The sequence below is a fragment of the Eleutherodactylus coqui genome, chromosome 8, assembly GCF_035609145.1.
Source record: "Eleutherodactylus coqui strain aEleCoq1 chromosome 8, aEleCoq1.hap1, whole genome shotgun sequence".
NCBI lineage: Eukaryota > Metazoa > Chordata > Amphibia > Anura > Eleutherodactylidae > Eleutherodactylus > Eleutherodactylus coqui.
In genome coordinates this window covers 60,197,393-60,222,369 of record NC_089844.1, presented here as the reverse complement: position 1 = coordinate 60,222,369, position 24,977 = coordinate 60,197,393, and the positions used below count along the sequence as shown (strand labels likewise).

The window sequence follows — 24,977 nt, the reverse complement described above, 5'->3', positions numbered from 1 at the left end:
TAGAATTGAATAATCGAGTTGGGACCCATTAACTTTTCCTATTTATGACATATTCAATGCCCGTGCCAAATTTTAAGTTTCTATGTGAGAAAATTACATTCCGTACGTAAAATTTGGACGCTAATTCTTTTGCGCATAGAATTAAATAATCGAGTTGGGACCCACTAGCTTTTCCTATTTATGACATAATCAATGCTCGTGCCAAATTTCACGTTTCTATGACACTGGAAAGTGAGAAAAATATATTCTGTACGTAAAATTTGGACACTAATTATTTTGCGCATAGAATTGAATAATCGAGTTGGGACCAATTAGCTTTTCCTATTCATGACATAATCAATGCTCGTGCCAAATTTTGAGTTTCTATGACACCGGGAAGTGAATTAGATTCCGTACGTAAAATTTGGACGCTAATTCTTTTGCGCATAGAATTGAATAATCGAGTTGGGACCCATTAACTTTTCTTATTTATGACATATTCAATGCCCGTGCCAAATTTTAAGTTTCTATAACATTGGGAAGTGAGAGATTTCGATTCCGTACGTTAAATTTCGACGCTAATTCTTTTGCGCTAGAATTGAATAATCGATTTGGGACCCAATTACTTTTCCTATTTTGGAGATAATCTATGCTTGCCCAAAATTCATGTTTCTACGACATCGGGAAGTTGGAGAACTTTTGGCGAGTCAGTCAGTCAGTGAGTCAGTGAGGGCTTTCGTCTTTATATATATAGATAAGGGAGATGAACAATACCTCTGTAGTGCCACATATTGGAAGGCAGCATTACTGCAAGTCAATGTTAGACTATTTATACAAGTCTTGTAACAATGACTGGGAATTGAAAGCCAAGCCAGAATCCACACACAGACAGCTGTTTCGGGGTGTTTGCCCCTCATCAGTGTGTAGTAGGTTTCTGGCTTGGCTAGTGATAAGCCTGTGATGTGAATCAGGAACGCTAGATTTTCTCCTTAGGGAGAGCACCTAGAAAGTGAATGAGTGTGGAGACATATATGTGATTAAAATGTGTAACATCAGTTCAGACGTGTAACTTATTCCATTACCTTACAGGCATTGTATCATTTAAGGCTGCAAGAAATAGAGATAACTATTTTATCTTGGCCCCAATAAGGCATGGGGTGCACATGTACTTGTTACATAATAATGATATTTTGCCAATCCCTGCATTACAACCAGTAATGTAACGCATGGGTGATGCATCCGGATCTTGTACAAGGATTGCACACTGTCCTGATACAGGACTGGATATGTATGGTTTCTGATAAGACTCATTCCTATATAAACTGAGCTTATATTCCATATTTTTTTGGACTAGAGATGCACTATTTGGCAAGAAGAAATCTTGCCAAAAAGTGTGTGCGTCCTATAAGCCAAACTCAGAAGGCTCTGGTAGTGCCATACCCCCTGACTGCTTGCTTCATGGTTAGCCATAGCGCTGACAAAGCCCTGAGAGTACTGTGAGTTTGCACGGTTCTCTCCCTCCCTGCCCGACAGCGATATGTGTAATCAGTGGTGGGCAGAAGAGTAAGCACCACATTCAGCCTTCAGAGACTTTGTAGATGGGGATAGAAATACCGACCTCCCACTGAGAAGATCCCTGAAGAATAAAACCCAAAAGGAAGAAGAAGCAATAAAGGACCTTTGATGATCATATGATTGTTCTGATGCCTGAGGGAGAAGAGCAACTCTGGCTGCAGAAGATTAACCCTTTCCACCATGAGAACTAAAAGTGTGTGCAAGTACATGTAGTGAAAACGGTGTGGTTGCACAACAGAGCAAGCGGACACATTCTGAAAACATTTATGTGGCAGCAAAAAGTAATCAGATGTCTACATCTATCGCTGTAAACATATTAAGACTAGGGATGAGCGATTCGGGGGGCCGGCGGCGGGCGGGGAGGAACGGAGGGGAGATCTCTCTCTCCCCCCGCAACTCACCTGTCACCCGCGCCGGCCCCTGAATCTTTAGAGACGAGCAGGGAGATACTCGGCTAAGGCACTACTCGCTCGAGTAATGTGTCTTAGCGAGTATACTCGCTCATCTCTAATTAAGACATATTCAAAGAACTGTATTTTTGGTCCCGGTCTGTTTTATGGGCAGCACACAACCCACTATACCCTAGGGGACTGTGTACACAAGTGCCGGTTTGTGTGAAATTAATTTGCTGCATGTCCAATTTTCACCCGTATCACAAACGAAAATAGGGCATGCAATGTCCACTGCCTGTGCAGATTGCCCAGCACACAGGGGGATGTCAGTATGCTGTCTGATGGCAGTTGCCCTCTTTGGTGCCACTTGCATATGGCTGTGTGAATCAAGTTTAACAGGAACAGACTGTTGGCTATTACCCCTTTCCAATCCACTGTCTGACCTCTGAAGACATTATGATTAAAGGCTGTACAGCTCTGATGTTGGAAGACGTCCGTCGGGGTTCTCTTACTGTATATCATCAGCCTGATAGCACTGTTGTATAACAGCAGAAAAAGAGTAAGCCCCCTAGGAAAACCAGGATACAAATTAGATTGGAAAGAGTTAACTCCCACACGTACCCTAGAATATAAAAACCGGAAGCACTATCCTAAACCAACCTAAGGCCAACTACACATGGGCGAGCACGATATAGGGTGTTTTTATATCAAAGACGCCTCCCATCACTTCAGTAAAGTAGCGGTCCTCCGGCGTGGCCTTCAGCTGCGTCGGAGAATCGGAAAAGGTTTCCCATTGTCTTCAATGGAAAACCTTGCATCACACTCACGTGCACGTCGCACGCCATATGATGCACTTTAGTGTCCCGTTGAAAACAATGGGCGATGCATTCCTCAGAATGCGAAAAGATGGGACATTGCTCATCTACATGACTATTCAAACGAATGGGGTTCATATTCATTGGAGATTTGAACGTCTCATCTCGCGTGAGTTTCTCGGCCGTGTGAAAGTGGTCTTGGGGTGCTATTATACAAGCGCTAGCATTATCGGCTAGCGAACGCAATTAGCGCTGTTAATAAGCTGTAATTACTCGTGTAATAGCGCTCTTATGACATTGAACCCACAACTTCGTTAGACCACCTGGGAAATTCTAAGTAGTATAAAATATTTTTCTCAACTTTTTCATTGTCTAAACCTGGTTGCATCTTAGAATCCAAAAAATACAGTACATCCTTTTACTTGAAAAAAGTGTTCGATAAATGCTATTCCTTCATCACTAACAAAATGGTATAGGATGCTCTAGAGAACATCAAATCACCTGTGGGTTCTCCAGAAGGAGGGTAAGTGGACATCTGGTCTTTCGCCCCTTACAGTGAAGCAAGTCTTAGGCTTTATTCATACGGGCACTTTATCGCGGCAATTGTCCTGTGATAAAATGCGGGCCGAAAATCGTGGCGATTTGCTGCATTGATACCAATGCATTTGTTCAGATGGGTGATTTTTGGGTAGCGTAAAATCTGCGACTTGCACTTTTTGGTCATGTTGCATGTTTGTCAGAAGCTGTCCCGGCCGAGGTGCTCTAACTGCAGCAATTGCTAGCAAAAATCGAGAGACGGCCCCCTGCCAGATGGCGGAGGCCTCCTGGTCTTCCGTGGCACTTGTGGGTGCAACAGATAGGCAACGGTACCTCCTCTGACATCAACACTGAATGGAACAATGCTCCCGGTCGTGGTCATTCTAGATCGGCACTACGGACCCTCTCCATATACTTTAGTGGAAACAGGGCCACATGCAAACGCAGCCACCTTTCTATTGAAGTATATGGAGAACTTGCTCCAGATTATTTATGTTTTTTAAATTGGGGTTGCCCAGAACTTGACACTGTATTCCAGATCAGGTCTAACCAAGGAAGAGTAAAGGGGGATAATTAACTCACATGATCTAGACTCTATGCAGCTCTTAATACATCCCAGAATTGTGTTTGCCTTTTTTGGCTGCTGCATCACACTGTTGACTCATGTTCAGTTTGTAATCTATTAGTATACCCAAGTCTTTTTCACATGTGCTGCTGCTTAGCCCAATTCCTCCCATTTTGCATGTGCTTTTTACATTTTTTTGCCCAGATGTAGGACCTTGCATTTCTCCTTATTAAATACCATTCTGTTAGTTGCCGCCCACTGTGCAAGCTGAAGCACTGTGTTCTGTATAAGACCCTGAAGAAGCTCCTGTCCTCTACATAAATATGATTTACAGTTTCCATCAGTTTTTTCTGAGCTTTGGAGCCAATTACCAGTTTTCCATAGAGTTTTGATTCCAACACACAACGGTCACCCCAGAACCAATGAATATTGTATGTTGAGAGATCATGGTATAGGTGAAAAGTCTTCTGCAAAGTAAGGAATATGCCAACAATGTCTCCCTCTACAAAGCCTCATGTACACGGCTACAATTATGTACAATCGATGTGTAAAGCTCAAAGATCCCTGCATAAAACGGGTTAAATAATGTAAAGAATATACATAGTAGGGAAAAAAATTCAATCTACTTGTTTCCTGTAAAGCCCAGAAATCTCTTGCATTGCCTAAAGAAAGATGATATTTCGACTAAGGCAGCGAGCGGGGCAGTTCTAGTGTGGAGAGAAGAAATATCTGGTGATTAATCGCATTAATATACATAAAGCCTTTCGCAGACCAGCCGTATTGCTGTGAAACTCATTTAGTGGAGTCTATGAAAAATTAATATCTCTATTATATCTGGAGGCAGTATGCCTTGAAGCTTTTTTTTTATTTTAATTTTCAGGTGTCAACAAACAAGTCTTTTTCTGCATGGTCTTATTTTGTACTGTCGAGATAAGAGGTAAATTAATTACAAGGTTGTTGGAGCTTTGTCGGTCATTTTGAAATGAAAGAACTATAACCGCTAATATGCTGGAATCAGTCTCATATGACTGACAGGCAAATGACGCAGCATATTCAGACAGTTTAGGGACAGAGATGAGCGAGTGTACTCGCTAAGGGCAAATACTCGAGCGACTATTGCCTTTTGCGAGTACCTGCCTGCTCATCTCAAAAGATTCGGGTGCCGGCGGGGGTGAGTGATGAGTTGTGGGAGTGAGCAGGGGGGAAGGGGTGGGGGTGAAGAGACCTCCCGAATCTTTTGAGACGAGCGGGCAGGTACTCGCAAAAGGCAATACTCGCTCGAGTATTTGCCTCAGCGAGTACGCTCCTTCATCTCTATTTAGGAGCACTATACAGCTGGTTGAACAACCTCATTAGCCCCTTAGAGACCAGACAACTTTATGACTTAAGGACCAAGTGATTTTCATCGTCAGAATGAAAGAGACACAACTCGGTGACATAGCCATATGAGGGAGTTTTTAGTGGGACGAGTTGTATTTTTGAATGGCGCCACGCTGGGGTACATATAATGTATTGTAGAACTTTTATTACATTTTTTAGGGGAGAGATGGAAAATACATCCAGAAATTCCACCATTGGTTTTGTTTTGACAGCCTTCACCATTCGGTAAAAATAACATGATCATTTTCTTATCTGGATCAGCACAATTAATGCGATACAAAGTTTATATAGGTCCGTTGTGCGTGTTAATATTCCCCAGTGGGGAGTACCCTTGTCACTGAACACTGTGACAGCACTGTCACAGTGTTTACTGACAAGGGGACTCCTCATGTGTCTGAAGAATTCCCCTGTCACAACTGTGACAGCTGTGGCAGAGGATTGCAATGTTCTCCCATTGTTTTCAATGGAACCGACACTTCTGCAGCCCCACTGAAAGCAATGGGCTGCCGGCAAGCCCTTCAGGGATTTTCGAAGAAGGGCTTTAAATATAATCCCTTCCCTGCAAATCATCCCTAGAATGTGTTAAAAATAAAAAAAAATTATACTCACCTCTCCGCAGCTGCCGGGGCTCAGGTGTGTCCAGCCGTGTCTTCTCCCTGCACTGCTCTGAATCTCTGCCTGCTGAAAGGGCTGTATCTGATTGGCTGAGTGCTCAGCCAATCACAGGCAGCGCTCAGCCATTCATTGAATGACAGCTGAACGCTGCCTGCGATTGGTCAAAGTGCTCAGCCAATCACCAGGCAGCGCTTGGCCATTCGCTGAATTCACAGCTGTAGCAGGGGAATTCTTCAGCCCTGCAGGCAGTCCCCTTTTCATTGAACACTGCATTCATGCGTGTCTGTGCATGTACGTGGGTACGCAGTTTTGTGCACACCTATGTACGCACACGCACACGCTCATCTGAATGCACCCTTAACTGCATTTTTTGTTCTTTAAATAAACTTTATTGAATTGTTTTGACACTATTTTTTTAGTCTCTGAATATGGCTTGAAGAGGTGATTGTTTGATCGCTGGAATAGTATACTGTATTACTTATGTAACGCATTCTACCAAGCCTATGACAGCAGCCTATTAGACACCACAGGAGGCGGGGTCTAATAGGCTGAGTTAGATGGCAGACATAGAGGCCTTTGTTGGGCTTCTGGCTGCCATGAGAATCCAGTGGTACTTTGCAATTGCATTGCGTGGTGTCAATGGGTGACAGAAGTGCCTCCTCCCCGTCATCTGCTTACATGTTGCAGTTGCTATTGATTTTGACATGTAAATTGCTAGAATCTGAGGTTTCTCCACTACTGGCTATTAGATCAGGAGCCCGGCTGTCAGTACTAAGACAAGCCACCGCCCTAAATAAATATATGTGCAGGTTTAAAGCCGATTAGGCTGGGTTTACACAGGATGGATCTACAGCGGAATTCACGCAGACTGGCCGTACCAAAAATCTGCGAGAATTCCGCTGGAAAACGGCAGCTGCAGATTCTGGAGCGGCTTCACCGCCTGCATTACCGCTGCTGTCATCTCTCCCCATAGGGAGGAGAGAGGCCACTGCGGGGGGGGGGGGGGGGGGGGGGGGGAAGACATGCTGTGTCTTTCATTTCTGCACCGCATGGCCGCAACAGATTGGCCGCAGCGTGTGGACAAGATTTTTGCAAAATCTCATCCACTTTGCTGGCTAATCCCAGGATTAGGAGCCGCGGGCGGAATTTCTGTGCGGACAATCTGCATGGAAATTCCGCAGCAAATCCATCCCCTGTGAACCCAGCCTTAGTGAAGTCATTAAAGGCAAATTGTGGCCTCCAATGGTTAAGATCATTGCATTAAGGAAGTTTTCTACCAGTAAAAAAACCCTTTAAAAGCCTACAGTACCTACACTCAGAAACGAATAATTCAAGTTACTGTTCAGTTAACACCAACCTCTCATTTGAGGGGTTTCCAAACATTTATGGCGAATCTATTGGATAGGTCATAAGTGTCCCATCGCATCTGACAGAAATGGTTATGCAGTCATTGAAGGGATCCTCCGGCATGGCTGTCACAGCCGCAGCGGAGTATCACAGAGTTTCTCTCATTGCTTTCAATGGGGCCGGTAATGGGCGGTTCGATGCGAGAGCACGCATAAGATAGAACATACCGCGATTTGTTTCCTGCATTGCATTGTGCTGCCATGTGGGAAAAGAAGGGAGTGAATATTAGTTTCAGAATAAATGCACTTTGAAGTTTGACTTGAAGCTCTGAGTAAAGGGGTTGGGCCGTGCCGGCCTATTCCCGCCCTCTGCATGCAGAATAACAGCGCTGCTTTCCTAGTTTGTGAATATGGAGATGAGCTGTCAGTCTTCATGCAGCGGGCAGGTAGTGGTCCTGTGACTCGGAGTTCGGCTCCAAGTCAAACTTTAAAGTGCATTTACTCTGAAATGCCGCATAGTTTCAGAATAAAGCACTCACAAGGTACTGTGTTACCCAGTAAAGCAAAATGTGATTGTTCTCAGTAAGGCTGCCTGTCCACAGGTGGGTTTGAATTGCATTCCCCGCGGCGACTATCCAGCAGCGGGGAACGCAGTGAATGCTCTCCATAGCGTTGCTATGGAGAGTGCTCCCCCCCCCCCCGTCCACGAGCAGAAAATCATTGCGATTCTCCGCTCGCGACCGGCAAATCGCAGCATGCTGCAAATTTGCTGCGATTCTCCGCGGTCAGCCTATCTGTCAGATAGGCTGACAGAGGAGATCCGTCTGCCGGCTCCTGCTCCTGGAGGCGGTATCCTGCGGCAGCCTAAGACAAAAGCAAGTAATCTAGTAGATTTGATACCTTCTAATGGCAAAAATACATGATGTTATAGCAAGCTTTCGAACCTACTCAAAGTTCTTTCTCAGGCTTAAATGTAATAGATCAGAAGAGATCTCTGCTCACATATACTGACTGCGGACTGGATATAAATCCCAACACACAGCAGGACTATAAGATCCCCGGGACATTTACATGCTCCACGTCCAATATTGTGTACCTAATCCTGTGTAGGAAATGTCCTGTTGGGGGCCTTTATATTGGAGAAACAGCACAAAAACGTAGAGCAAGGATGAGGTCTCATCGCAACTCATTTAAAAAGAGAAAGACAGAATTACTTGTGGCGGAGCACTTTTCTAGTCATGGACACTACATTGAAAATATGAAAGTTATTATAATAAAAGGCAATTTCAAATCCCAGCATCACAGAAGAATTTGGAAGTACAAATTTATAATAACCTTTGACACTGTCAAGACTGGAATAAACCTCAGAGGGGGGGTTCTTGCATCAGTGGAGAATATGAGAAATCTGGAGCAGAGATAACACCTGGCCTGGTGACCCCCTAACACAAATTCAAAAACCATAAAACTTTCACATCTCTTATCAGTGGACTAATTAAGTATTTACTCCTCTACTCATCCTGTTTTGGTATTATTTTAAGTGCAAATTAATCACACCAGGTTTGTGCCTTGTGTATATATATATATATATATACATATATATATACATACATATATATATATATATACATATATATATACATATATATATACATATATATATATATATATATATATATATATATATATATATATATATATATATATATATATATATATATATATATATATATATATATGCATAGCTCTTCTGATCTATTCCAATTAAGCCTTAGGAAAAACCATGCATAGGCTTAAAAGTTCGCTCTAACGTGATGTATTTTTGTTAGCCATTAAACAGTATCCTATCTACAAGATTACTTGGTTTCTCTTACTGAGAACAATCACATATAGATAACAGTTATTCCCAATGAGCTCTCTCAGCCAGTAGAGGAGCTAAAAGGCTTTGGCTTTGTCGACTGATTAACAATTTAAAGGGAATCTGTGAGCTCGAACATGCTGTCCAAATGCAGATAGCAGGTTATATAGAGCAGGAGGAGCTGAGCAGATTAATACATAGTTTTGTGTATAACTTGGATCTAATTAATTTATATCTCTGCTTAGAGCTCAGTCACAATGGAGTTTACATAAACTGAAATGTAACAAAAACGGAATAAAAACTGAAATATTTCCGTTTTTTTAAAAACCCAATTGAAATCAGTTTTAGTTCTGTTCCTATGATCCACAAAATGTACAAAGAAACGAAAATGGTTAACTGGTGCTAATGCCAATGTGAACAAGCCCTTATTCTGATCCTAAAGATCCAATGGGCGGTCAACCCAGTGATTGACAGCTCTCTGTGAGTGACTGTACATACAGAAATAGCTGCCGGGGTCGCCTTGTCGGGTTGGCGTCCAGTCTGGGGGTCAGGCGTGGGGTCCGCGACGCTGCTGGGCGGGGCCTCCGCAGTCGGGCTCGGATTTCCCGTTAGGGGGCGCAGCCGGAGGAGGGCCAGTGTATATACATTACTGACCAGCGTGTCACCAAGTCCCGCCCGACCTAGGCGGGGCTTTTGGTATTTAGCTCCACGGACACTGTCAGTCACTGCCAGTGTTTGCTTGTTCTCCAGCTAATATCCGCTGAGGTTTCTCTCCCAGTCTGCTGACCAGTTTTTGCTCTGACTTGGATTTAGTCTGTTCCTTTGTTGGTTACTAGGCGCTCTAGTCCGCTGTTATTTGTACATTTTGTCTCTTTGGTAATTGGTCTCTCCTGTCCATGTCCTGGGGTCCCCATCAGTGCAGAGTAAGGACCGCTGCCCAGTTATCGCCCTAGGGTTTAGCCCAGGGGGGCAAGTAGGTAGGGACAGGGGAGAGGGTTGGTTGTTAGGGACTTCCAGTCTTCTGTTCCTAATCAACCCTGACAGAATCTTTCCCCATAAAACTATATATCAGTCTGCAATATAGACTGTTGTTTTGCGGGAACGCACTGTAAGGCCTGGGCTACACAGAGACATTTTGTAGCACTACTAGTTGATTACAACTATCAAGTGACAGCTGCAGTCCACGAGATAGGATACAATGTAATATATTTCTCCGGACTGCAGCTGTAGTTCAATAGTTAAAATCAATCACTAGCGCTATGAAACATCTCCGCCAGCATTCATGGAACAGGTGCTGGTTGTGTAAATATAGCGCAGGTCTGGAGGAAATCCATTTACTGAGCCCCCAGCTTGTACCTTTAAGTATCTAGTTAAAGTGAAGGTTCTGAAGGCTCTTATGTACTGATTGTCTACAAGTTGTTTACAGCCCCAGATCAATGAGCTGCAATCATGACTGCAGAACTCAAAACCTATTCCATACACTCCAAAATGTTCAGTCACCTCTTGTGCCTTTCAGCCTCCAGACTGAACACAATGTACAAAATGAAAGTCTTAAGGGTCTGTGTTAGGATTCTTCCTGGTTACAGGCTGAAACCTTTGGCTTTCCTTGAGCTACAGTGCATGAAGATTACAGTGGGAACATATTCTGATCACAGATTTAGCTAAATAACAAAATGTGCAATCACTCTAATAAATACTGCATGGGGTTTATAAAATCCCCTAGCTGCACAGGGTATTGGTTAAATGAAGCACAGGTGGATTCCTCCACAGCTCCATTATTCTCACGGACGGGTCTCAGATTATTTAGGAAGTCTTCTCGACGAGTGATAAAGGGGAATAAGGATAGAATAAATTATCTGCCCTCTACTAAAAGTCTAGCCATCTTTTGAGATCTCGAGTATTGAAACTGACGGCTCATTATTATCACTATGCATTAGAGAGAGCAGGTAGTAATCCTGCCCTCCTGCCAAATAGGGGTGGGGGTCTCTGATGTCGTGGGAGGAAAAAAAAATGTCTGGTATTGCCGAAGCTTTATCAGAATTAGACTTTTTTCACACGAGCGATTTTACGCAGCTATTTAGCCACGTTTTTACGTTGGCTGAAAATCGCAAACCGTCTGAAGCATTGCCTTCCAATGTATTTGTTCAGATAACCGATTTTTAGCTGCGCAAAAAACGTTGCACCTGAAAAAATAGCGCATACATGGACTGAAATCGGCAACCAAATTTATACGCTGCCGGAAAAGATAGGTCTTGGCCTATCTTTCGACTGATATACGATGGTGGCTTCCATAGACTCCTATAGGAGGAACAAAAAAAGGGAGGGAGAGGGAGTTTAGCTGCGTCCAATGCAGGGGAAAGCTTACAGGTGCCTCTATTTAGGCATTAGAAGTCATTCCAAGAATTTATGCCGAGTGACAGATTACTGGACTGCGGCGCATTTTTTCGCTAATACGTCGAATCCAGTCATGTGAATGAGCGAGAAAATACTAATTAAGCTCAGGACTAAGGCTTTATTCACACTGAATGGCTGAGCGCTGTGACCAATCATAGGCAGCACTCAGCTGTTATTCAATGAATGGCTGAGTGCTGCCTGTGGATGGCTGAGCGCTCAACCAATCAGACACAGCACTTTCAGGAAGTGGGGATTTTTAAATCCCCGGCCAGCCGAAAGTGCTTTAGAGCAGTGCCGGCAGCCAGGAAGAAGACACGTCGGAGCCCCGACAGCGGCAGAAGGGTGACGCATATAGGTTTTTTATTTTTTACAGCAGCTAGGGATGATTTTCAGGGAATGGCTTATATTTCAAGCCCTTCCCCGAAAATCACTATGCCAGTTGCCTGCATACCATTGCTTTCAATGGGGCAGATTCAGCGCTGGCCCCATTAGAATCAATGGGCACCAAGCTACGGTCAGACGCATTTGCACATCTGTTCAGCGCTAGTCTGACTGAGGCCTCAGGTTGTGTTCACACATTGCTGATTTGCTGTGCATTTTGAAGCAGATTTTGGTGCAGATCTACAGCAAATTTTACCCTATCAATTAAATTAAATTACTGCAAATCTGCACCAAAATCCGTGACGAAATTTGCCACAAATCAGCGACGTGTGAATGCTCCCTAAGGCCTCTTTCACATGGGCGATGTGTTCTTCATCTGGCTACATTACAGCTGAAAAACGCCCGAACGAGAAAAAAGCCGCGATGAAGTGACAGCTAAATCTCGCTTTCTCTTGTCCATTCCCAAGGCCAAGTGTGGCATATTGACGCCGCAGGCCAGAATTCCTTCGGTCTTTGAGAAATGCTTCAACTGGCTCAATAGAGCCAGCTGACATAGTTTAGCAGCGCGAGACGCTGCTAAGCTCCATACCCCTCCCTCCCTTTTCCAGCAGCTCCCATAGGCTTCTATGGGAGCTACTGGCTGATCGCTGCTAAAAGATAGGGCAAGACCTATCTTTTTGGGTCACGTGTAAGTTCAGCTGCAGATGTGCTATTTTTTTTTCCGGCCGGCTGATTTTGCGTAGCTAAACATCGCCATCTGAATGAATGTATTGGAATCCTATGCTTCAGATGGTTGCGATTTTCGGCCAATGGTTTTACACGGTTAAACAGCCACATAAAAACGCTTGTGTGAATAAGCCCTTAGGGTATGTTCCCATGTAGTGGAAATACTAAGGTTTTTCCTCAGTGGCAAATTCCACTGCAAAATTCGCTGAATTTTCACAGCAAAATCCGCATTATTGGTGCGGATGGTGACTTGAAATCAGGTGCGGATCTGCAACCAGTTTTGGCCTGCTGCTCCTCTCCCCTCACAATCAGAGGCCCTCACATCCTTCACTCGGCAACTGCACTAAGCACCGTGGCAGCCAGTCAGGTGATGTGGAAACGGGCATCCGCAGCGCTTAGTTGCATTTACCAGGTGAGGGCTGTTCCGTGTGCTACAGTAAAAGTTGCCAATTTTGTCTATAGTTTTGATGCAAAAGTGCTGTGGATTTGGAACAAGGCATATCGGGGTGTATTACTACACTTTTTCAGCCCACAGGGTATGTACATTGGCACGTGGTAAACAAACGCCCAATTGAAACGCCTAATTAGTTCAGGTTTGTTCTTTTCCAAGCAGAATTACACAGTGTTTCACGCATCTCCTTGCGTAATGCGCACACATTTGCGCATCCCCCCATTGACATCCATGGGGACCTTTGGTGTGAAAATACGCAGAAAAACAGAACAGAACTATTTTTTTTTTTTGCGTGACCGAAATGCGCGTGCCTAATACGGAAATGTGAATGAACCCATTGATACCAGTGGCTTCTGTTTTCTGCATATTGCGTGCACAAAGTTTGCACATGCAAATATGCCTGTGTAAAGCTGGCCTAAGAGTAGATTCCCATGCGTCAGAATTGTTGCATTTATCTGAATGTGATTTGTAGAAATCCATATGTTTGCTGCTGAAACAACCCCATTTAAATAAATGAAAGTAAATTTCAAATGTGCTATCTGCTCTATTTTACCGTGTTTAGCGCACCGTATCACCCATCACAATGATGGGGTGCGCTAAAAGCCAGTCGGACGCAGGAGCCTGCATCCGAAAACGAAGTAAAATCGCGGCATGTGTGAGAGTGGCCTTACAGTGGTCATCCCAAATCAGTAAAAAAGCTACTGTAGTAGTGTAGTAGGTCTCCACCAGAAGACATCGGTTGGCTGGGCTACAGGTAACGCCCAGGTCACGCCCTCAGCTACCGATTAGTTCCCGCATACACACCTTCACAAATTCCCACGCCTACGTCAGAGCTGAGCACCTCCCCAGGACCTGTGTCATCTGCAGAGTATCCCCCATGGACAGGACATCTGTGCAGCAGCGGCAGTGAGCCAGCGGTGTACAGCCTCCATTCTCCTACTACCTGTTTTTTTTTTATCTGTTGCCGAAGGAGGAAGTAGAAGCGGCTGACGCCTGATGTTCACTGACCTTCGAGCGCTGCTCTGTGAGAGGGAGTCGGCGGGGAGAGCAGACAACAGCTCAGGGAGGGGCGTGGCATGGACAGTGAGAGCAGGGCAGGCGGGGGACGGGAGCGGAGATGTGAGAGCGGTCAGGGGGATGGCCAGTACATGTGTGTATGGGGAGACATGTATGAGTTGTACGAACGTGGGAATCTGTGAAGGTGTGTGTGCGGAGGCCAATCGGCAGCTGTGGCCGTGACCTGGGCGTTACCTGTAGCTCAGCCCGACCAACCCATGTCTTCCAGTGGAGACATACTACACTAGTACCAGTGCTATGGTGACACCTCAGTAATGGAACTTTTGATGACAGAATCTCTTTAAAATACTTCCTCACTGCCATATGTTTGTGAATGATACAGCACATTTTGTTTTACTCCATATAAAACAATTTTGTTACTGTCTTCGGTTAATCATTATAGGAAAAATGCTCACTCCAGCAACTATTTCCAAGACCTTTCACCAGCAGCTTTAGTAAAAAGCATAAGATTTCAAAGTCTGCACAGTTATTAAAGTCAGATTACAATTAACTTATAAAAAATATTATACAAGAGATACTGAGAAGAATAAATTAGTAACTTAGTTTGCAAGAGGTGGAAAAGAACTACTTCACAGTGCCCAGAGGCCGTACATGTCAGTCTTCACGCATCTTCACCTTTGATCATTTTATTCCTATATTTATTTCTAGAGGCCTTATTTTAAATGCTTTGAGCCCATCCTATAAATACTGTCATAAGGGACATTCACACGTAGTGAAAAATAGTGAGAATCCGTAGCAGATAACACCCAAACCAGTGTCCAAATTTTGGAAATAATTCAGAGTTTGGTGCAGATTTTCCCCTGTGGCACATCTGCACCATTTTCGGCTATGTGTGAATGTACCCTTATACAGTATTTTTTTTCAACCATCTATGAAGTATTGCATACTCGCTATGTGCCACTCTTAAGGCCCATTTACACGGCTCGATGATTGCTCAAACGACAGTTTGAGTGACAGCTTTGAGCAATCATTTTGCATAAACTATTAAGTAGCTACTCAGCTACTTAAAGGGGTTGTCCCGCGCCGAAACGGGTTTTTTTTTTCCAATAGCCCACCCCGTTCGGCGTGAGACAAACCCGATGCAGGGGTTAAAAAAGAAAACCGGATAGTGCTTACCTGAATCCCCGCGCTCCGGTGACTTCTTACTTACCTGGTGAAGATGGCCGCCGGGATCTTCACCCTCGGTGGACCGCAGGTCTTCTGTGCGGTCCATTGCCGATTCCAGCCTCCTGATTGGCTGGAATCGGCACGTGACGGGGCGGAGCTACGAGGAGCCGCTCTCCGGCACGAGCGGCCCCATTCAGAAAAGAAGAAGACCAGATTGCGCAAGCGCGTCTAATCCGGCGATTAGACGCTGAAAATTAGACGGCACCATGGAGACGAGGACGCTAGCAACGGAACAGGTAAGTGAATAACTTCTGTATGGCTCATAATTAATGCACAATGTACATTACAAAGTGCATTAATATGGCCATACAGAAGTGTATACCCCCACTTTGTTTCGCGGGACCACCCCTTTAATAGCAATTAAGTGTGCAAATGAAGCCTTAGCTGAACTCAGTTAATAGCCCGAGAGCTCTTATCTGCATTCAGATCCTTTGTTCTCCAGCGGGAAACAAATGCTATCAGCAATACCCGTGGAGAACTGCTGATAAGGCTGAAGGACGATTTTTAGGTTGGACTAAAATTTAACAATCAGCTAGCAGTGGACGAAAAGTACATGATGGGCGCAAATTTAGATCCAAGTTATCGCTAAAACGATCGCCTTTAAGCAATTTTTTTAGCGATCATCACTCCTTGTAATCGAGCCTATACATATAATAGGTCCGCCATAGGTTATTGTGAAAAGTGCTGTGTTTGCTCCAAGCCAGTAAGAGTGCAAAATGAATGCAAAACACAGGAAAAAAAAGAACAATAGAGTGACTGTAACCTACCTATAACGGCAGCAGTGCGGACAGGTTTTGGTGTAACCGTGTCCCATCTACCACCAGAGGGATGTGTCCACTTCGCAACGTTCCTTTCTGAGAAGAACGCATACTGCTGTGCTTGAGGCTGGCCAGTAGCCCAAAGAGAGGTGAACAGTTGTCTCTCTTTCTCTATGCCATGCTTGTATGGTTTCTGGACAGAGGCTCTTACAGCCTCTATACAAGCTATAGGAGCTTGGGCCCCACGAAACTGCTTCTTTGCTTTCTCCACAGCGGTGTCCAAGAAGCTTTCCATGTTTGGATTGGATGGTACATAGTTAGTGCTGAGTCTCCTCTTGTCCAGATTACTTCCTAAAGGAAACAAAAGCAAAACAGGAAAAACAGATGAATATATATATATTTTTTTTTCCCCCATGAGAATTATTTAGTACGCCCTCTTCAAATTTGACGGTTTTATGTGTCAAGACATAATAAGGACATCTGGTCCTTAGAAGGTATTAAAATTTGTTAAATACAACCTCTGATGAACAACTAAACATATCCAATCACACTGTGTCATTATGAGACAAAAACTAGGCCAAAATGCAGAACAGTGTGTGAAAAATTAAGTACACCCGTACTCTTTGCATAGGATTTAATAGGATAAATAGCAGCCAGATGCTGATGAGCAAATGCCCTTGATTAATTAATCACCAGCAAGTGTGACCATCTCTATAAAAGCAGAAGTTTTGTCAGTTTGCTGATCTGGAGCATTCAGGCATGTATTAAAGCAATATCAATGAGGAAAGACATCAGCAATAATCTTAGAGAAACAATTGTTGCTTTTCAAAGAGGTTGATAATGTGCCAATTATCTGTGGCTTATCAACCTACAAATCCACAGAAGAAATCCGAGAGTCGGTCACGGATTTCTGCAGTGGATTCTCTTGCAAATTTTCATTGAAATTTTCCACATGTTGGAATTTACAGTTCAGAAAAATGGATAACCTTGTGTGAGACAAGTACAGTATAGCAAATTCTTGGAATATAAGTGGATGAAGGGGGCTCTACTAGAAGGCATAGACAGTTATGGAGGGAAATGTAGCAGTGACTAAATTTCCTTTTAGAGGGAAGCTGCCACCATGTTTTTGCAGCCCTCAAGGAGAACACCATAAGGTAATGCCTGTCACTCCGATAACAGTAGTATGTCTGCTGTGTGTATCTGTACAGTATTTTGGGAGAAACTTGCATTTTATTAGTAGCAGACAGACACAGAACTAGTCCTGCATATTCATGAGCTGCAGACTAGCCACAACCACCCCATCCTCCAGCCAATGGTTGGCAGCTCTCTCTTTCTTTGCACAGTAATAGGCAAACAGCAGACAGTCGGTGGCTGGAGCATGCGGGTGGCAGAAGTAGCCTACAGCTCATTAATATCCAGGACTACTTTAAGTAGTCCTCTATGCATGTGCTGCTACTAGTGATGAGTGAGCATACTCGCTAAAGGGCAATTGCTCGAGCGAGCATTGCCCTTAGCGAGTACCTGCCCGCTCGAGAGAAAAGGTTCGGGTGCCGGCGGCGGGCAGGGAGCTGCGGGGGAGAGCGGGGAGGAACGGAGGGGGAGATCTCTCTCTCTCCCCCCTGCTGACTGCCGCAACTCACCGCTCCCCCGCGCCGGCACCCGAACATTTTCTTTCGAGCGGGGGAGATACTCGCTAAGGGCAATGCTCGCTCGAGCAATTGCCCTTAGCGAGTATACTCGCTCATCTCTAGCTGCTACTGATAAAACGCAAGTTTCTCCAAAACTACTGCACAGATAAACAGCAGACATATTACTGTCATCAGTGCGACTGTTACTACCTTGTTCTTCCCCTTTAGAGAGAGCTGGAAATAAATGGTGACAGAATCTCTTTAAAGCATTAATACACGAGAAAAGAGACTTGTATAAGTCACTACAGACATCCATTGCATCTTGGAAGTTCATTTTCCTGGATAATCGTTTTCTTCGCTTATTCCCTCTTTTGTCTGGTCTTTCAGTTACTTTCTCCTTGCTGCAGGCTGTATAAAGCACTGGTGTAATACAAGCAAATCGGATGCTCCTTCACCCCTGAAGCAGGAAGGTGACAGATTGAAACATCTCTTTCATCTCCTACAATTTGGGGGAAGCAGAAAAATGACAGCAACTCTTGATATGTTCTGCTGGGAAGGGAGTGCAAGTTCGATGCTGGCAGTTGCTAAGCAGTTTATTTCAGTCTCCTGTCCTGAGGAAAAATGAATGTTCCAAACAAGATGGTCTCAGTCCGTTCCTCAAACGCTATCACCAGCTGCGAAGCGCTTTAGTTTCCTGTCCCCTCTGGCAGAGAAGGAGACGCATACTTCTTACACATTCGCTCAACTGCATTTGGGAAATTCCTAAGTAAGCTGTACTTTTAGATAAGTGGCATAATCTGCCGCCTGTCTCATCAATGCCAACTTTCTATGTTGCCTCTTAATGTTACGAGGAATTACTCTTCTTCTTCAAACTTCCAGTTAATAAATTTTTTATTTTTATGCTCAAAACTTGTACTAATTAATACATGTATTTTGCAAGGGGAGGGTGGTAAATTTATATCTTCTACTTTATTTACTGTAGTTATGTCAGGAAGCTAGGCTTGACGAGAAAGAAGACAGACGGTAATCTGAAGAGATTTGTTACATAGTTGCACAAATGTCGGCATAATTCACAACAATTAGGTTCTTAAAGGCGTTTCCTAGTTTTAGGATAGTAAAACGTAAAGGATAATTACCCAGGCTTTAAAAAATGATGGCCTATCCTAAGGATGGGCAATCAATGTCAGATGATGGGGTCCACCTCTTGGCCCCCCCTGCCGATTAGCTCTTTGAATAGGCTGCAGCATGTGAGTGCTGCAGCCTCTTCGGCGTTCATATCAGTTTCAGGCTGGTTTGTATATGCAAATGCCGTACTTTACTTAGCGGCGGTGTGTAAGGTACGGCAGTGTTGTTCTATTCAAGTGAGTGTAACAACACTGCAATACTTTGCACCTTCAACACAGCTTAATATAAACAAAGCAAATACCCTATAAAATACTCTAAATTGGCTAATAAATGTCAGTGTCAGGGCTCAAACCCATGACCTCCTGTACTCCAGTCGGTGGTTCCCCTGCATAAGCTTGTTCTTGTCCCAAGCTCCTGCTCCTAGCTCGCGATTGGCCCCTCCCTGTTCCTTGATTGCACCACCTATAAAAGCCTTGCCCTGCCACTCCCTAAATGCGTGATTATTTTGCTCCCCAGGATTGATTGATCATCTCCACTTCTGCCTACTCCTAAGGTAGTGTTGACTAGACCTCCTGATACTGATTTCTAGCTTTCCATCTGACTGCATTACCTGCTTCATCCATTTGTACTGCAAACCGAGACTTCCCATTGCTGACCTCTGGCTTTCTATCTGACTACCTTACCCACTTCATCCATTTGTACTGCAAACCAAGACCTCCCATTGCTGACCTATGGCTTTCCATCTGACTACGTTACCCACTTCATCCATTTGTACTGCAAACCGAGACCTTCCATTGCTGACCTTTGGCTTTCCATCTGACTACAATACACGCTTCATCCATTTGTACTGCAAACTCAGACCTCCCGTGGCTGACTCCTGGCTTATCCCTCATTACCCTCCAGACCTGCGTCTATTACACCTGAGGCTCCTATCCAGCGCCGGTAAGACGCTTACAGTCCGTGTGGTCCATGTTTAATCCTGTAAAGATGTGTACTTTTTTATTTGCATTTAGCATCAATATATTTAGCAGTGTTGTACAGAGTCTGTCATTACTAACACTAGTCACTGTTCCCACTGGGGTTTAAAAAAAAAAAAATAATTTCCCTATCTCAGATATCCACACAAACTAGTGTATGCTGCTCTATGACTGAGAGAGCATAATTACACACAATGAAAACACTTCTTCATCAATTGTCAGATATGCAACACAGATTGAGTACTATAAGGGCAGATTTATCAAAACTGTCCAGTGGTCCATGTGACAATTATCGCCCCAAATGTTCCTCCGAGCGCTTGTTCACCCGAATCGGGCCATGTAAAAGGACTAACGATCAGCTGTTGAACGGGCAAACATTCATTTGTTCAGTTTCAGCAAACATAAAAATGCTCATTGATCGGGCAACCAATCGGGACGAACGATCATAATTACATGTGAATGCCCCTCTTCATGAGAGGCACAGTTTAGGGAGCAACACACCCATCCAGACTGCTGTCTGCAATCTCCGTTTATTCCTCTGGGCTCTTCCTCCACAAGAATAAGTGTTGTTTTTTTTTTTTTAAAGTGGCTTATACTACTTTCAAAAAAAGTAGTATAAAACCAGCCAAGCCAAGAGAGCAGTATCCTGTTCTGTAGTCTCTCAGAACAGCTCTCTCCACGACAGCACAAGGGAATGACGCCTGAGCGATAGAAGGGTGTTTCCAGGGAGTTGAGCAACTTTCTGATGTGATTCCCTGCTTGCATTCATTCTTCCATGAGGACAATACGCTGTCCTTAAATGTACATCCGCGCAGCAAACCATACACAATTAACTTCCGCGATCATTTGCAGGTCTTCCGCTGCGGACCTGTTTGTGTGAGCCTTGCCTAAGAGATGAGAGAGGTAGGACAACCCTCTCGGTGACTGGAAGATTGAACATCCAATCCATGGAAAACAAATATGGCTGACAATATTAGGAGAGATACAATAGAAATCTAATATATGAATAGAACTATTGTTTGAAGTTTTAGGGGTGTTAAGAAAAATTAACCACTGTAGTTGCAGCAGTGATCTATATTCCATTACAACACCAATTCAAATGTTGATGGTTACAGTAACTGACCAATGGAAACCCGTGCTCACATTACAGCATTCTCTGGTAAAGTGTACCTTTGATTTCAGGTGACTTTAAGAATAAGCTGTTGTGTGTGTACACAGAGAGCGGCACTATTTATGGCCATTATATGACTTTGCCCCTCTGCAAACTCAATCTCTAATTGTCAGTTCTCTCTAAACTAGTGGGTGGAGACTTGTTATGATGTCTCCTATAGGCTGCATTCACATGAACGTATATCGGCTCGGTTTTCACACCGGCCGATATACATCCTCCCCATCTGCAGGGGGGGGGGATGGAAGAGCCAGGAGCAGGAACTGAGCTCCCGCCCCCTCTCTGCCTCCTCTCCGCCCCTCTGCACTATTTGCAATGGGAGAGGCAGGGTGGGGCGGGGCTAATTCAGAAAACTTAGCCCCGCCCTTGCCCCACCTCCTTTCATTGCAAGTAGTGCAGAGGGGCGGAGAGGAGGCAGAGAGGGGGCGGGAGCTCAGTTCCTGCTCCTGGCTCTTCCATCCTCCCCCCCTGCAGATGAGGACGATGTATATCGGCTCGGCGTGAAAACCGAGCAGATATACGTTTGTGTGAATGCAGCCATACACTGCACACATAACAAAGAGGAAATCCTGTTCGCCTCTTTTTCCAGAACACATCCTCAAAAACAGCAAGAGCCTGAAGGACATTATACAGCAGTATTGAGCAATGTGGGTGTGAATCCAGCCCTAGACTGAGATAAGACACTTGCTACAGTCTCTAACAGCATCTCTGTGACTTTCTGCCTAATCCATTGCTTCTCCCAGGATGGATGTTAGCAGTAATCTGATAATGATCAGTTTAGGAGGTATGAGAGAGGAGGAAAGGAGCCTGTTAAGTAGAGAAAGAGTATTTTTTTCTAATAAGATATATTATAAGGATTTTATGTTCTATTGTACTGTTGATGTATGCAAAGCTTGTTGTAATGATAGTAACTACTTTACTAGACCAAAAAAGCAAAACAATCTCAGTATATCCGTCTTCAAATGTATTACCGATCCTGTACAATACACAATGGGGGTGAATTTTGTGACTGTGGTGGACTGACTCAGTCTTATAATCCGTTACACTCCTGCTCCTCTTCCCATGGGACTATAGGTGCCGTTCGCAATCCTTTTATTTGGAGTGCGTATTTAACTATCCTTGACTTCTACATTTATCATGACCAAGTACCAATTTTCAACGAGATTCACTCAAAAATACAAAAAGATCTGCAGGATCTAAAGCCGCTCCTTATAAAAAAAATGAATGCTATAGAATATAAAAGAATAAAAGCAGATTCACAACACAGAAGATAAAGAAATGCAGCTAAGAACTTATTATCCTAGGAGTGTTCAGATCTCATAGGTTATAACAGTCTGTAGAATCAGAAAAAAGTGTAACCACGGCCTAGGAGACAGAATCTTATCTCCATGGTTACTAGAGATACGGTAAACCTTTCAATAAAAATAATTTGCCTTGCAGATGGGTTTTGGACAGCAATGAAATATAAAAGTTAATGGCTGCTGATAACTTCCATTAGAGTGCGTTTTGGCTGGAAATCTATTGTTTCAAGAACTGCATTGCTTCACAATATTCCCCCTGATGCTTCGCAGGCTTACTCTGCATTTTGGAAGGGCTTTACGAGATAGGCAAGTTTAGTCTAGAAAGGCAAAAAATGGCCACTTTAATGAAAATAGATCACTTACCAATATAATGAAGATGTTGTGCCGGTCCTCATATGTAAATATTGAAGCCGCAGTGACGTGTGATGGTTCTAGTGACTGACCATGTACAGCGCAGGGTCGCTGGATGTTGTGGCCACATGTTTATGAAGTACCACACTCGGGCATATAGTTTCCTTGCAACCATGGAGTGAAAAGAGAATTGGGGCCTAGACCAAAATTATTAAAGGGGGTGTCTGGTTGTCGGATGGTTATTCTAACTAAAGCTGCAAATGTATTAAAATAACAAAAAGCAGCAGGACCACCTTTCCTGTCGTCCGGCAATCCAGTTCTGCAGCCTTGTGGCCCTCCCGGTCTTTGTTTAGGAAAGGCAACTACCTGACCGATGCAGCCAATCAGCTATCACACTGCCATTCTCCTGGTATCACCACTAAGATGCTGGGAGTCATAATGCCAGGAGGATTACACTTGACTGCTACAACCTCTGGCTGCACCAGTGAGGTTGTAGCCATTCCTAAGCAAAGACCAGGAGGACCGCGAGTCTGCAGCGCTGGACTGCCTGGCAGAGGACAGGTAAATACTACTGCTTTGGTTATTTTAACTCATTTGCAACTAAAATTAAAAGATTGTTTGACAACTGGACAATCCCTTTAATAATTTAAGTCCCTTTTACACGCAAAGATAATCGCTCAAACGGCTTAACGAATCAATAACATTTCTGCATAAAATAACGAGTACAGATAATGGATCTATTTCCCTCATTAGCTAAAGTAAACTGTGTAGAAGGAGAAGTAGTTGTGTGCTCAGGTGAGCGTGTGTTTATGCGAGGGATTATCTGGCCAGCAGGATTTCATTGTCTTCTTTTGGCAGAGTAAACCACGTACTCATTGTGTATGCAAGGCACACAATGAGTACATTGTTAAGTCGTCAAGCCGCTCAAAATACGGAATGATTTCCCAAATAGAGCGAATTTTGAATGGCCTGGTGACTATTTTAATGCAGGCTAAAAACTACAAGTGAATGAATACTGCCTGCGTTTACATATAACAATTATTGCTTACTTTCAGCCATTTGAACAAATTTTCAGCAATAATTGTTGCATGTAAAAGGGCCTTTACACTGGTAAGTGATTTACTTTAGTAAACAAAAAACATTTGATAAACATAACCACAAAGAAAACCTATTTAACATGCAATGTATGATGGCCCACATTATGGAGTTTTAGAAAAAAAAGGTAATTTGCCTGAGCCCAGTTCTAAATGATTACTAGAAAAGGGAGACAGGACACAAAATCCAAAGAGCACCAGGGACAGGCACAACTCCCCTCCACACTAGGACACTAAATACAAGTAAGTGGCCTAACTAGTGGGTTCTGCTAAACTAGGATCATGGTGTCAGTTTTCTATGATGTGTTGCATGTAAAGTAAAACCTTAGCTTTTCGAAATGTGGAAATGTCACATCATCATATTTCACAGCGCGGTGCAGAAATTGTCACTCACATCAGTTTCTAAATCACACAAGGGTCAAATCCACAAAAAGCTAAGTAACCCATCAGTATGTTTTCACAGTGTAGAAGGAAAGTAGTGTACTTGGAGGAAAAACAGGCATACAGGGAGAAGATATTAACTCCATGCAAATATTACTCTCAGTTGGATTCACACCTACAGTCCTTAAAGTGGTTGTCCAGTTGTAAACTATTGGCCTGTCCACAGGATATGTCATCAATAGTAGATGGGTGGGGGTCTGTTGACCCAAACCCCCTGCTGATCAGTTGTTTGTCAAGCTGCTATGCTCTTGCACTGCGAGGATTTTTGCAGGAAGCAGACAGCTTCGTTCTTACTGCAGTGGCCAAACGTGGTATTGCAGGCAAAGTTCTTATTCATTTCAAAGGTAACTTGGCTTGTAGTACCTAGCCTGGCCACTGCAGTAAGAACAGAGCTGTCTGTTACCTGCAGATATTAGCTCAGTGCACAAGTCCAGCAAACAGCTGATTGGCAGGGGTTCCAGACGATGGACCTGTCTCATTTACTATTGATGACCTATCCTGAGGACAGGCCATCAATATTTTACAACGGGACAACCACTTTAAGCTACAAGGCAACAACACTAATCACTGTGCTGCCCTCTGGTGCTATACTGAGATATGTGGATATCTTATACGTATACAAAACGCAAAATCTGTTTGTGTCGTGTACAAATTCACAGTTCTGGTCCGATTTGAGTGACATTTTTCATGAGCGTTCCTCAGCACCAGGTGACGATTACTGGCATAATTAAAAATCGAAAACTCATCGACTTCCACTGTAATTTTTGTTGCCAATAGCAACCAATCACAGCTCAGCTTTCATTTTACCTCAGCAGTATAAGAAATGGCAACCAATCACAGTGCAGCTTTCCTGTTACCTCAGCGGTATGAGAAATGGCA

At 43.8% G+C, this 24,977-nt stretch overlaps 1 protein-coding gene across 1 annotated transcript in view; it reads right to left on the bottom strand.

The window, feature by feature from the left end:
* EHHADH (enoyl-CoA hydratase and 3-hydroxyacyl CoA dehydrogenase) overlaps positions 1-24,977 on the bottom strand; it is a 50,263-nt gene that overhangs the window by 4,492 nt on the left and 20,794 nt on the right. Inside the window, exon 6 of the mRNA XM_066575687.1 lies at positions 16,023-16,364. Within this exon, the coding sequence (XP_066431784.1) occupies positions 16,023-16,364 (342 nt within the window). The remainder of the gene's footprint in view (positions 1-16,022; positions 16,365-24,977) is intronic.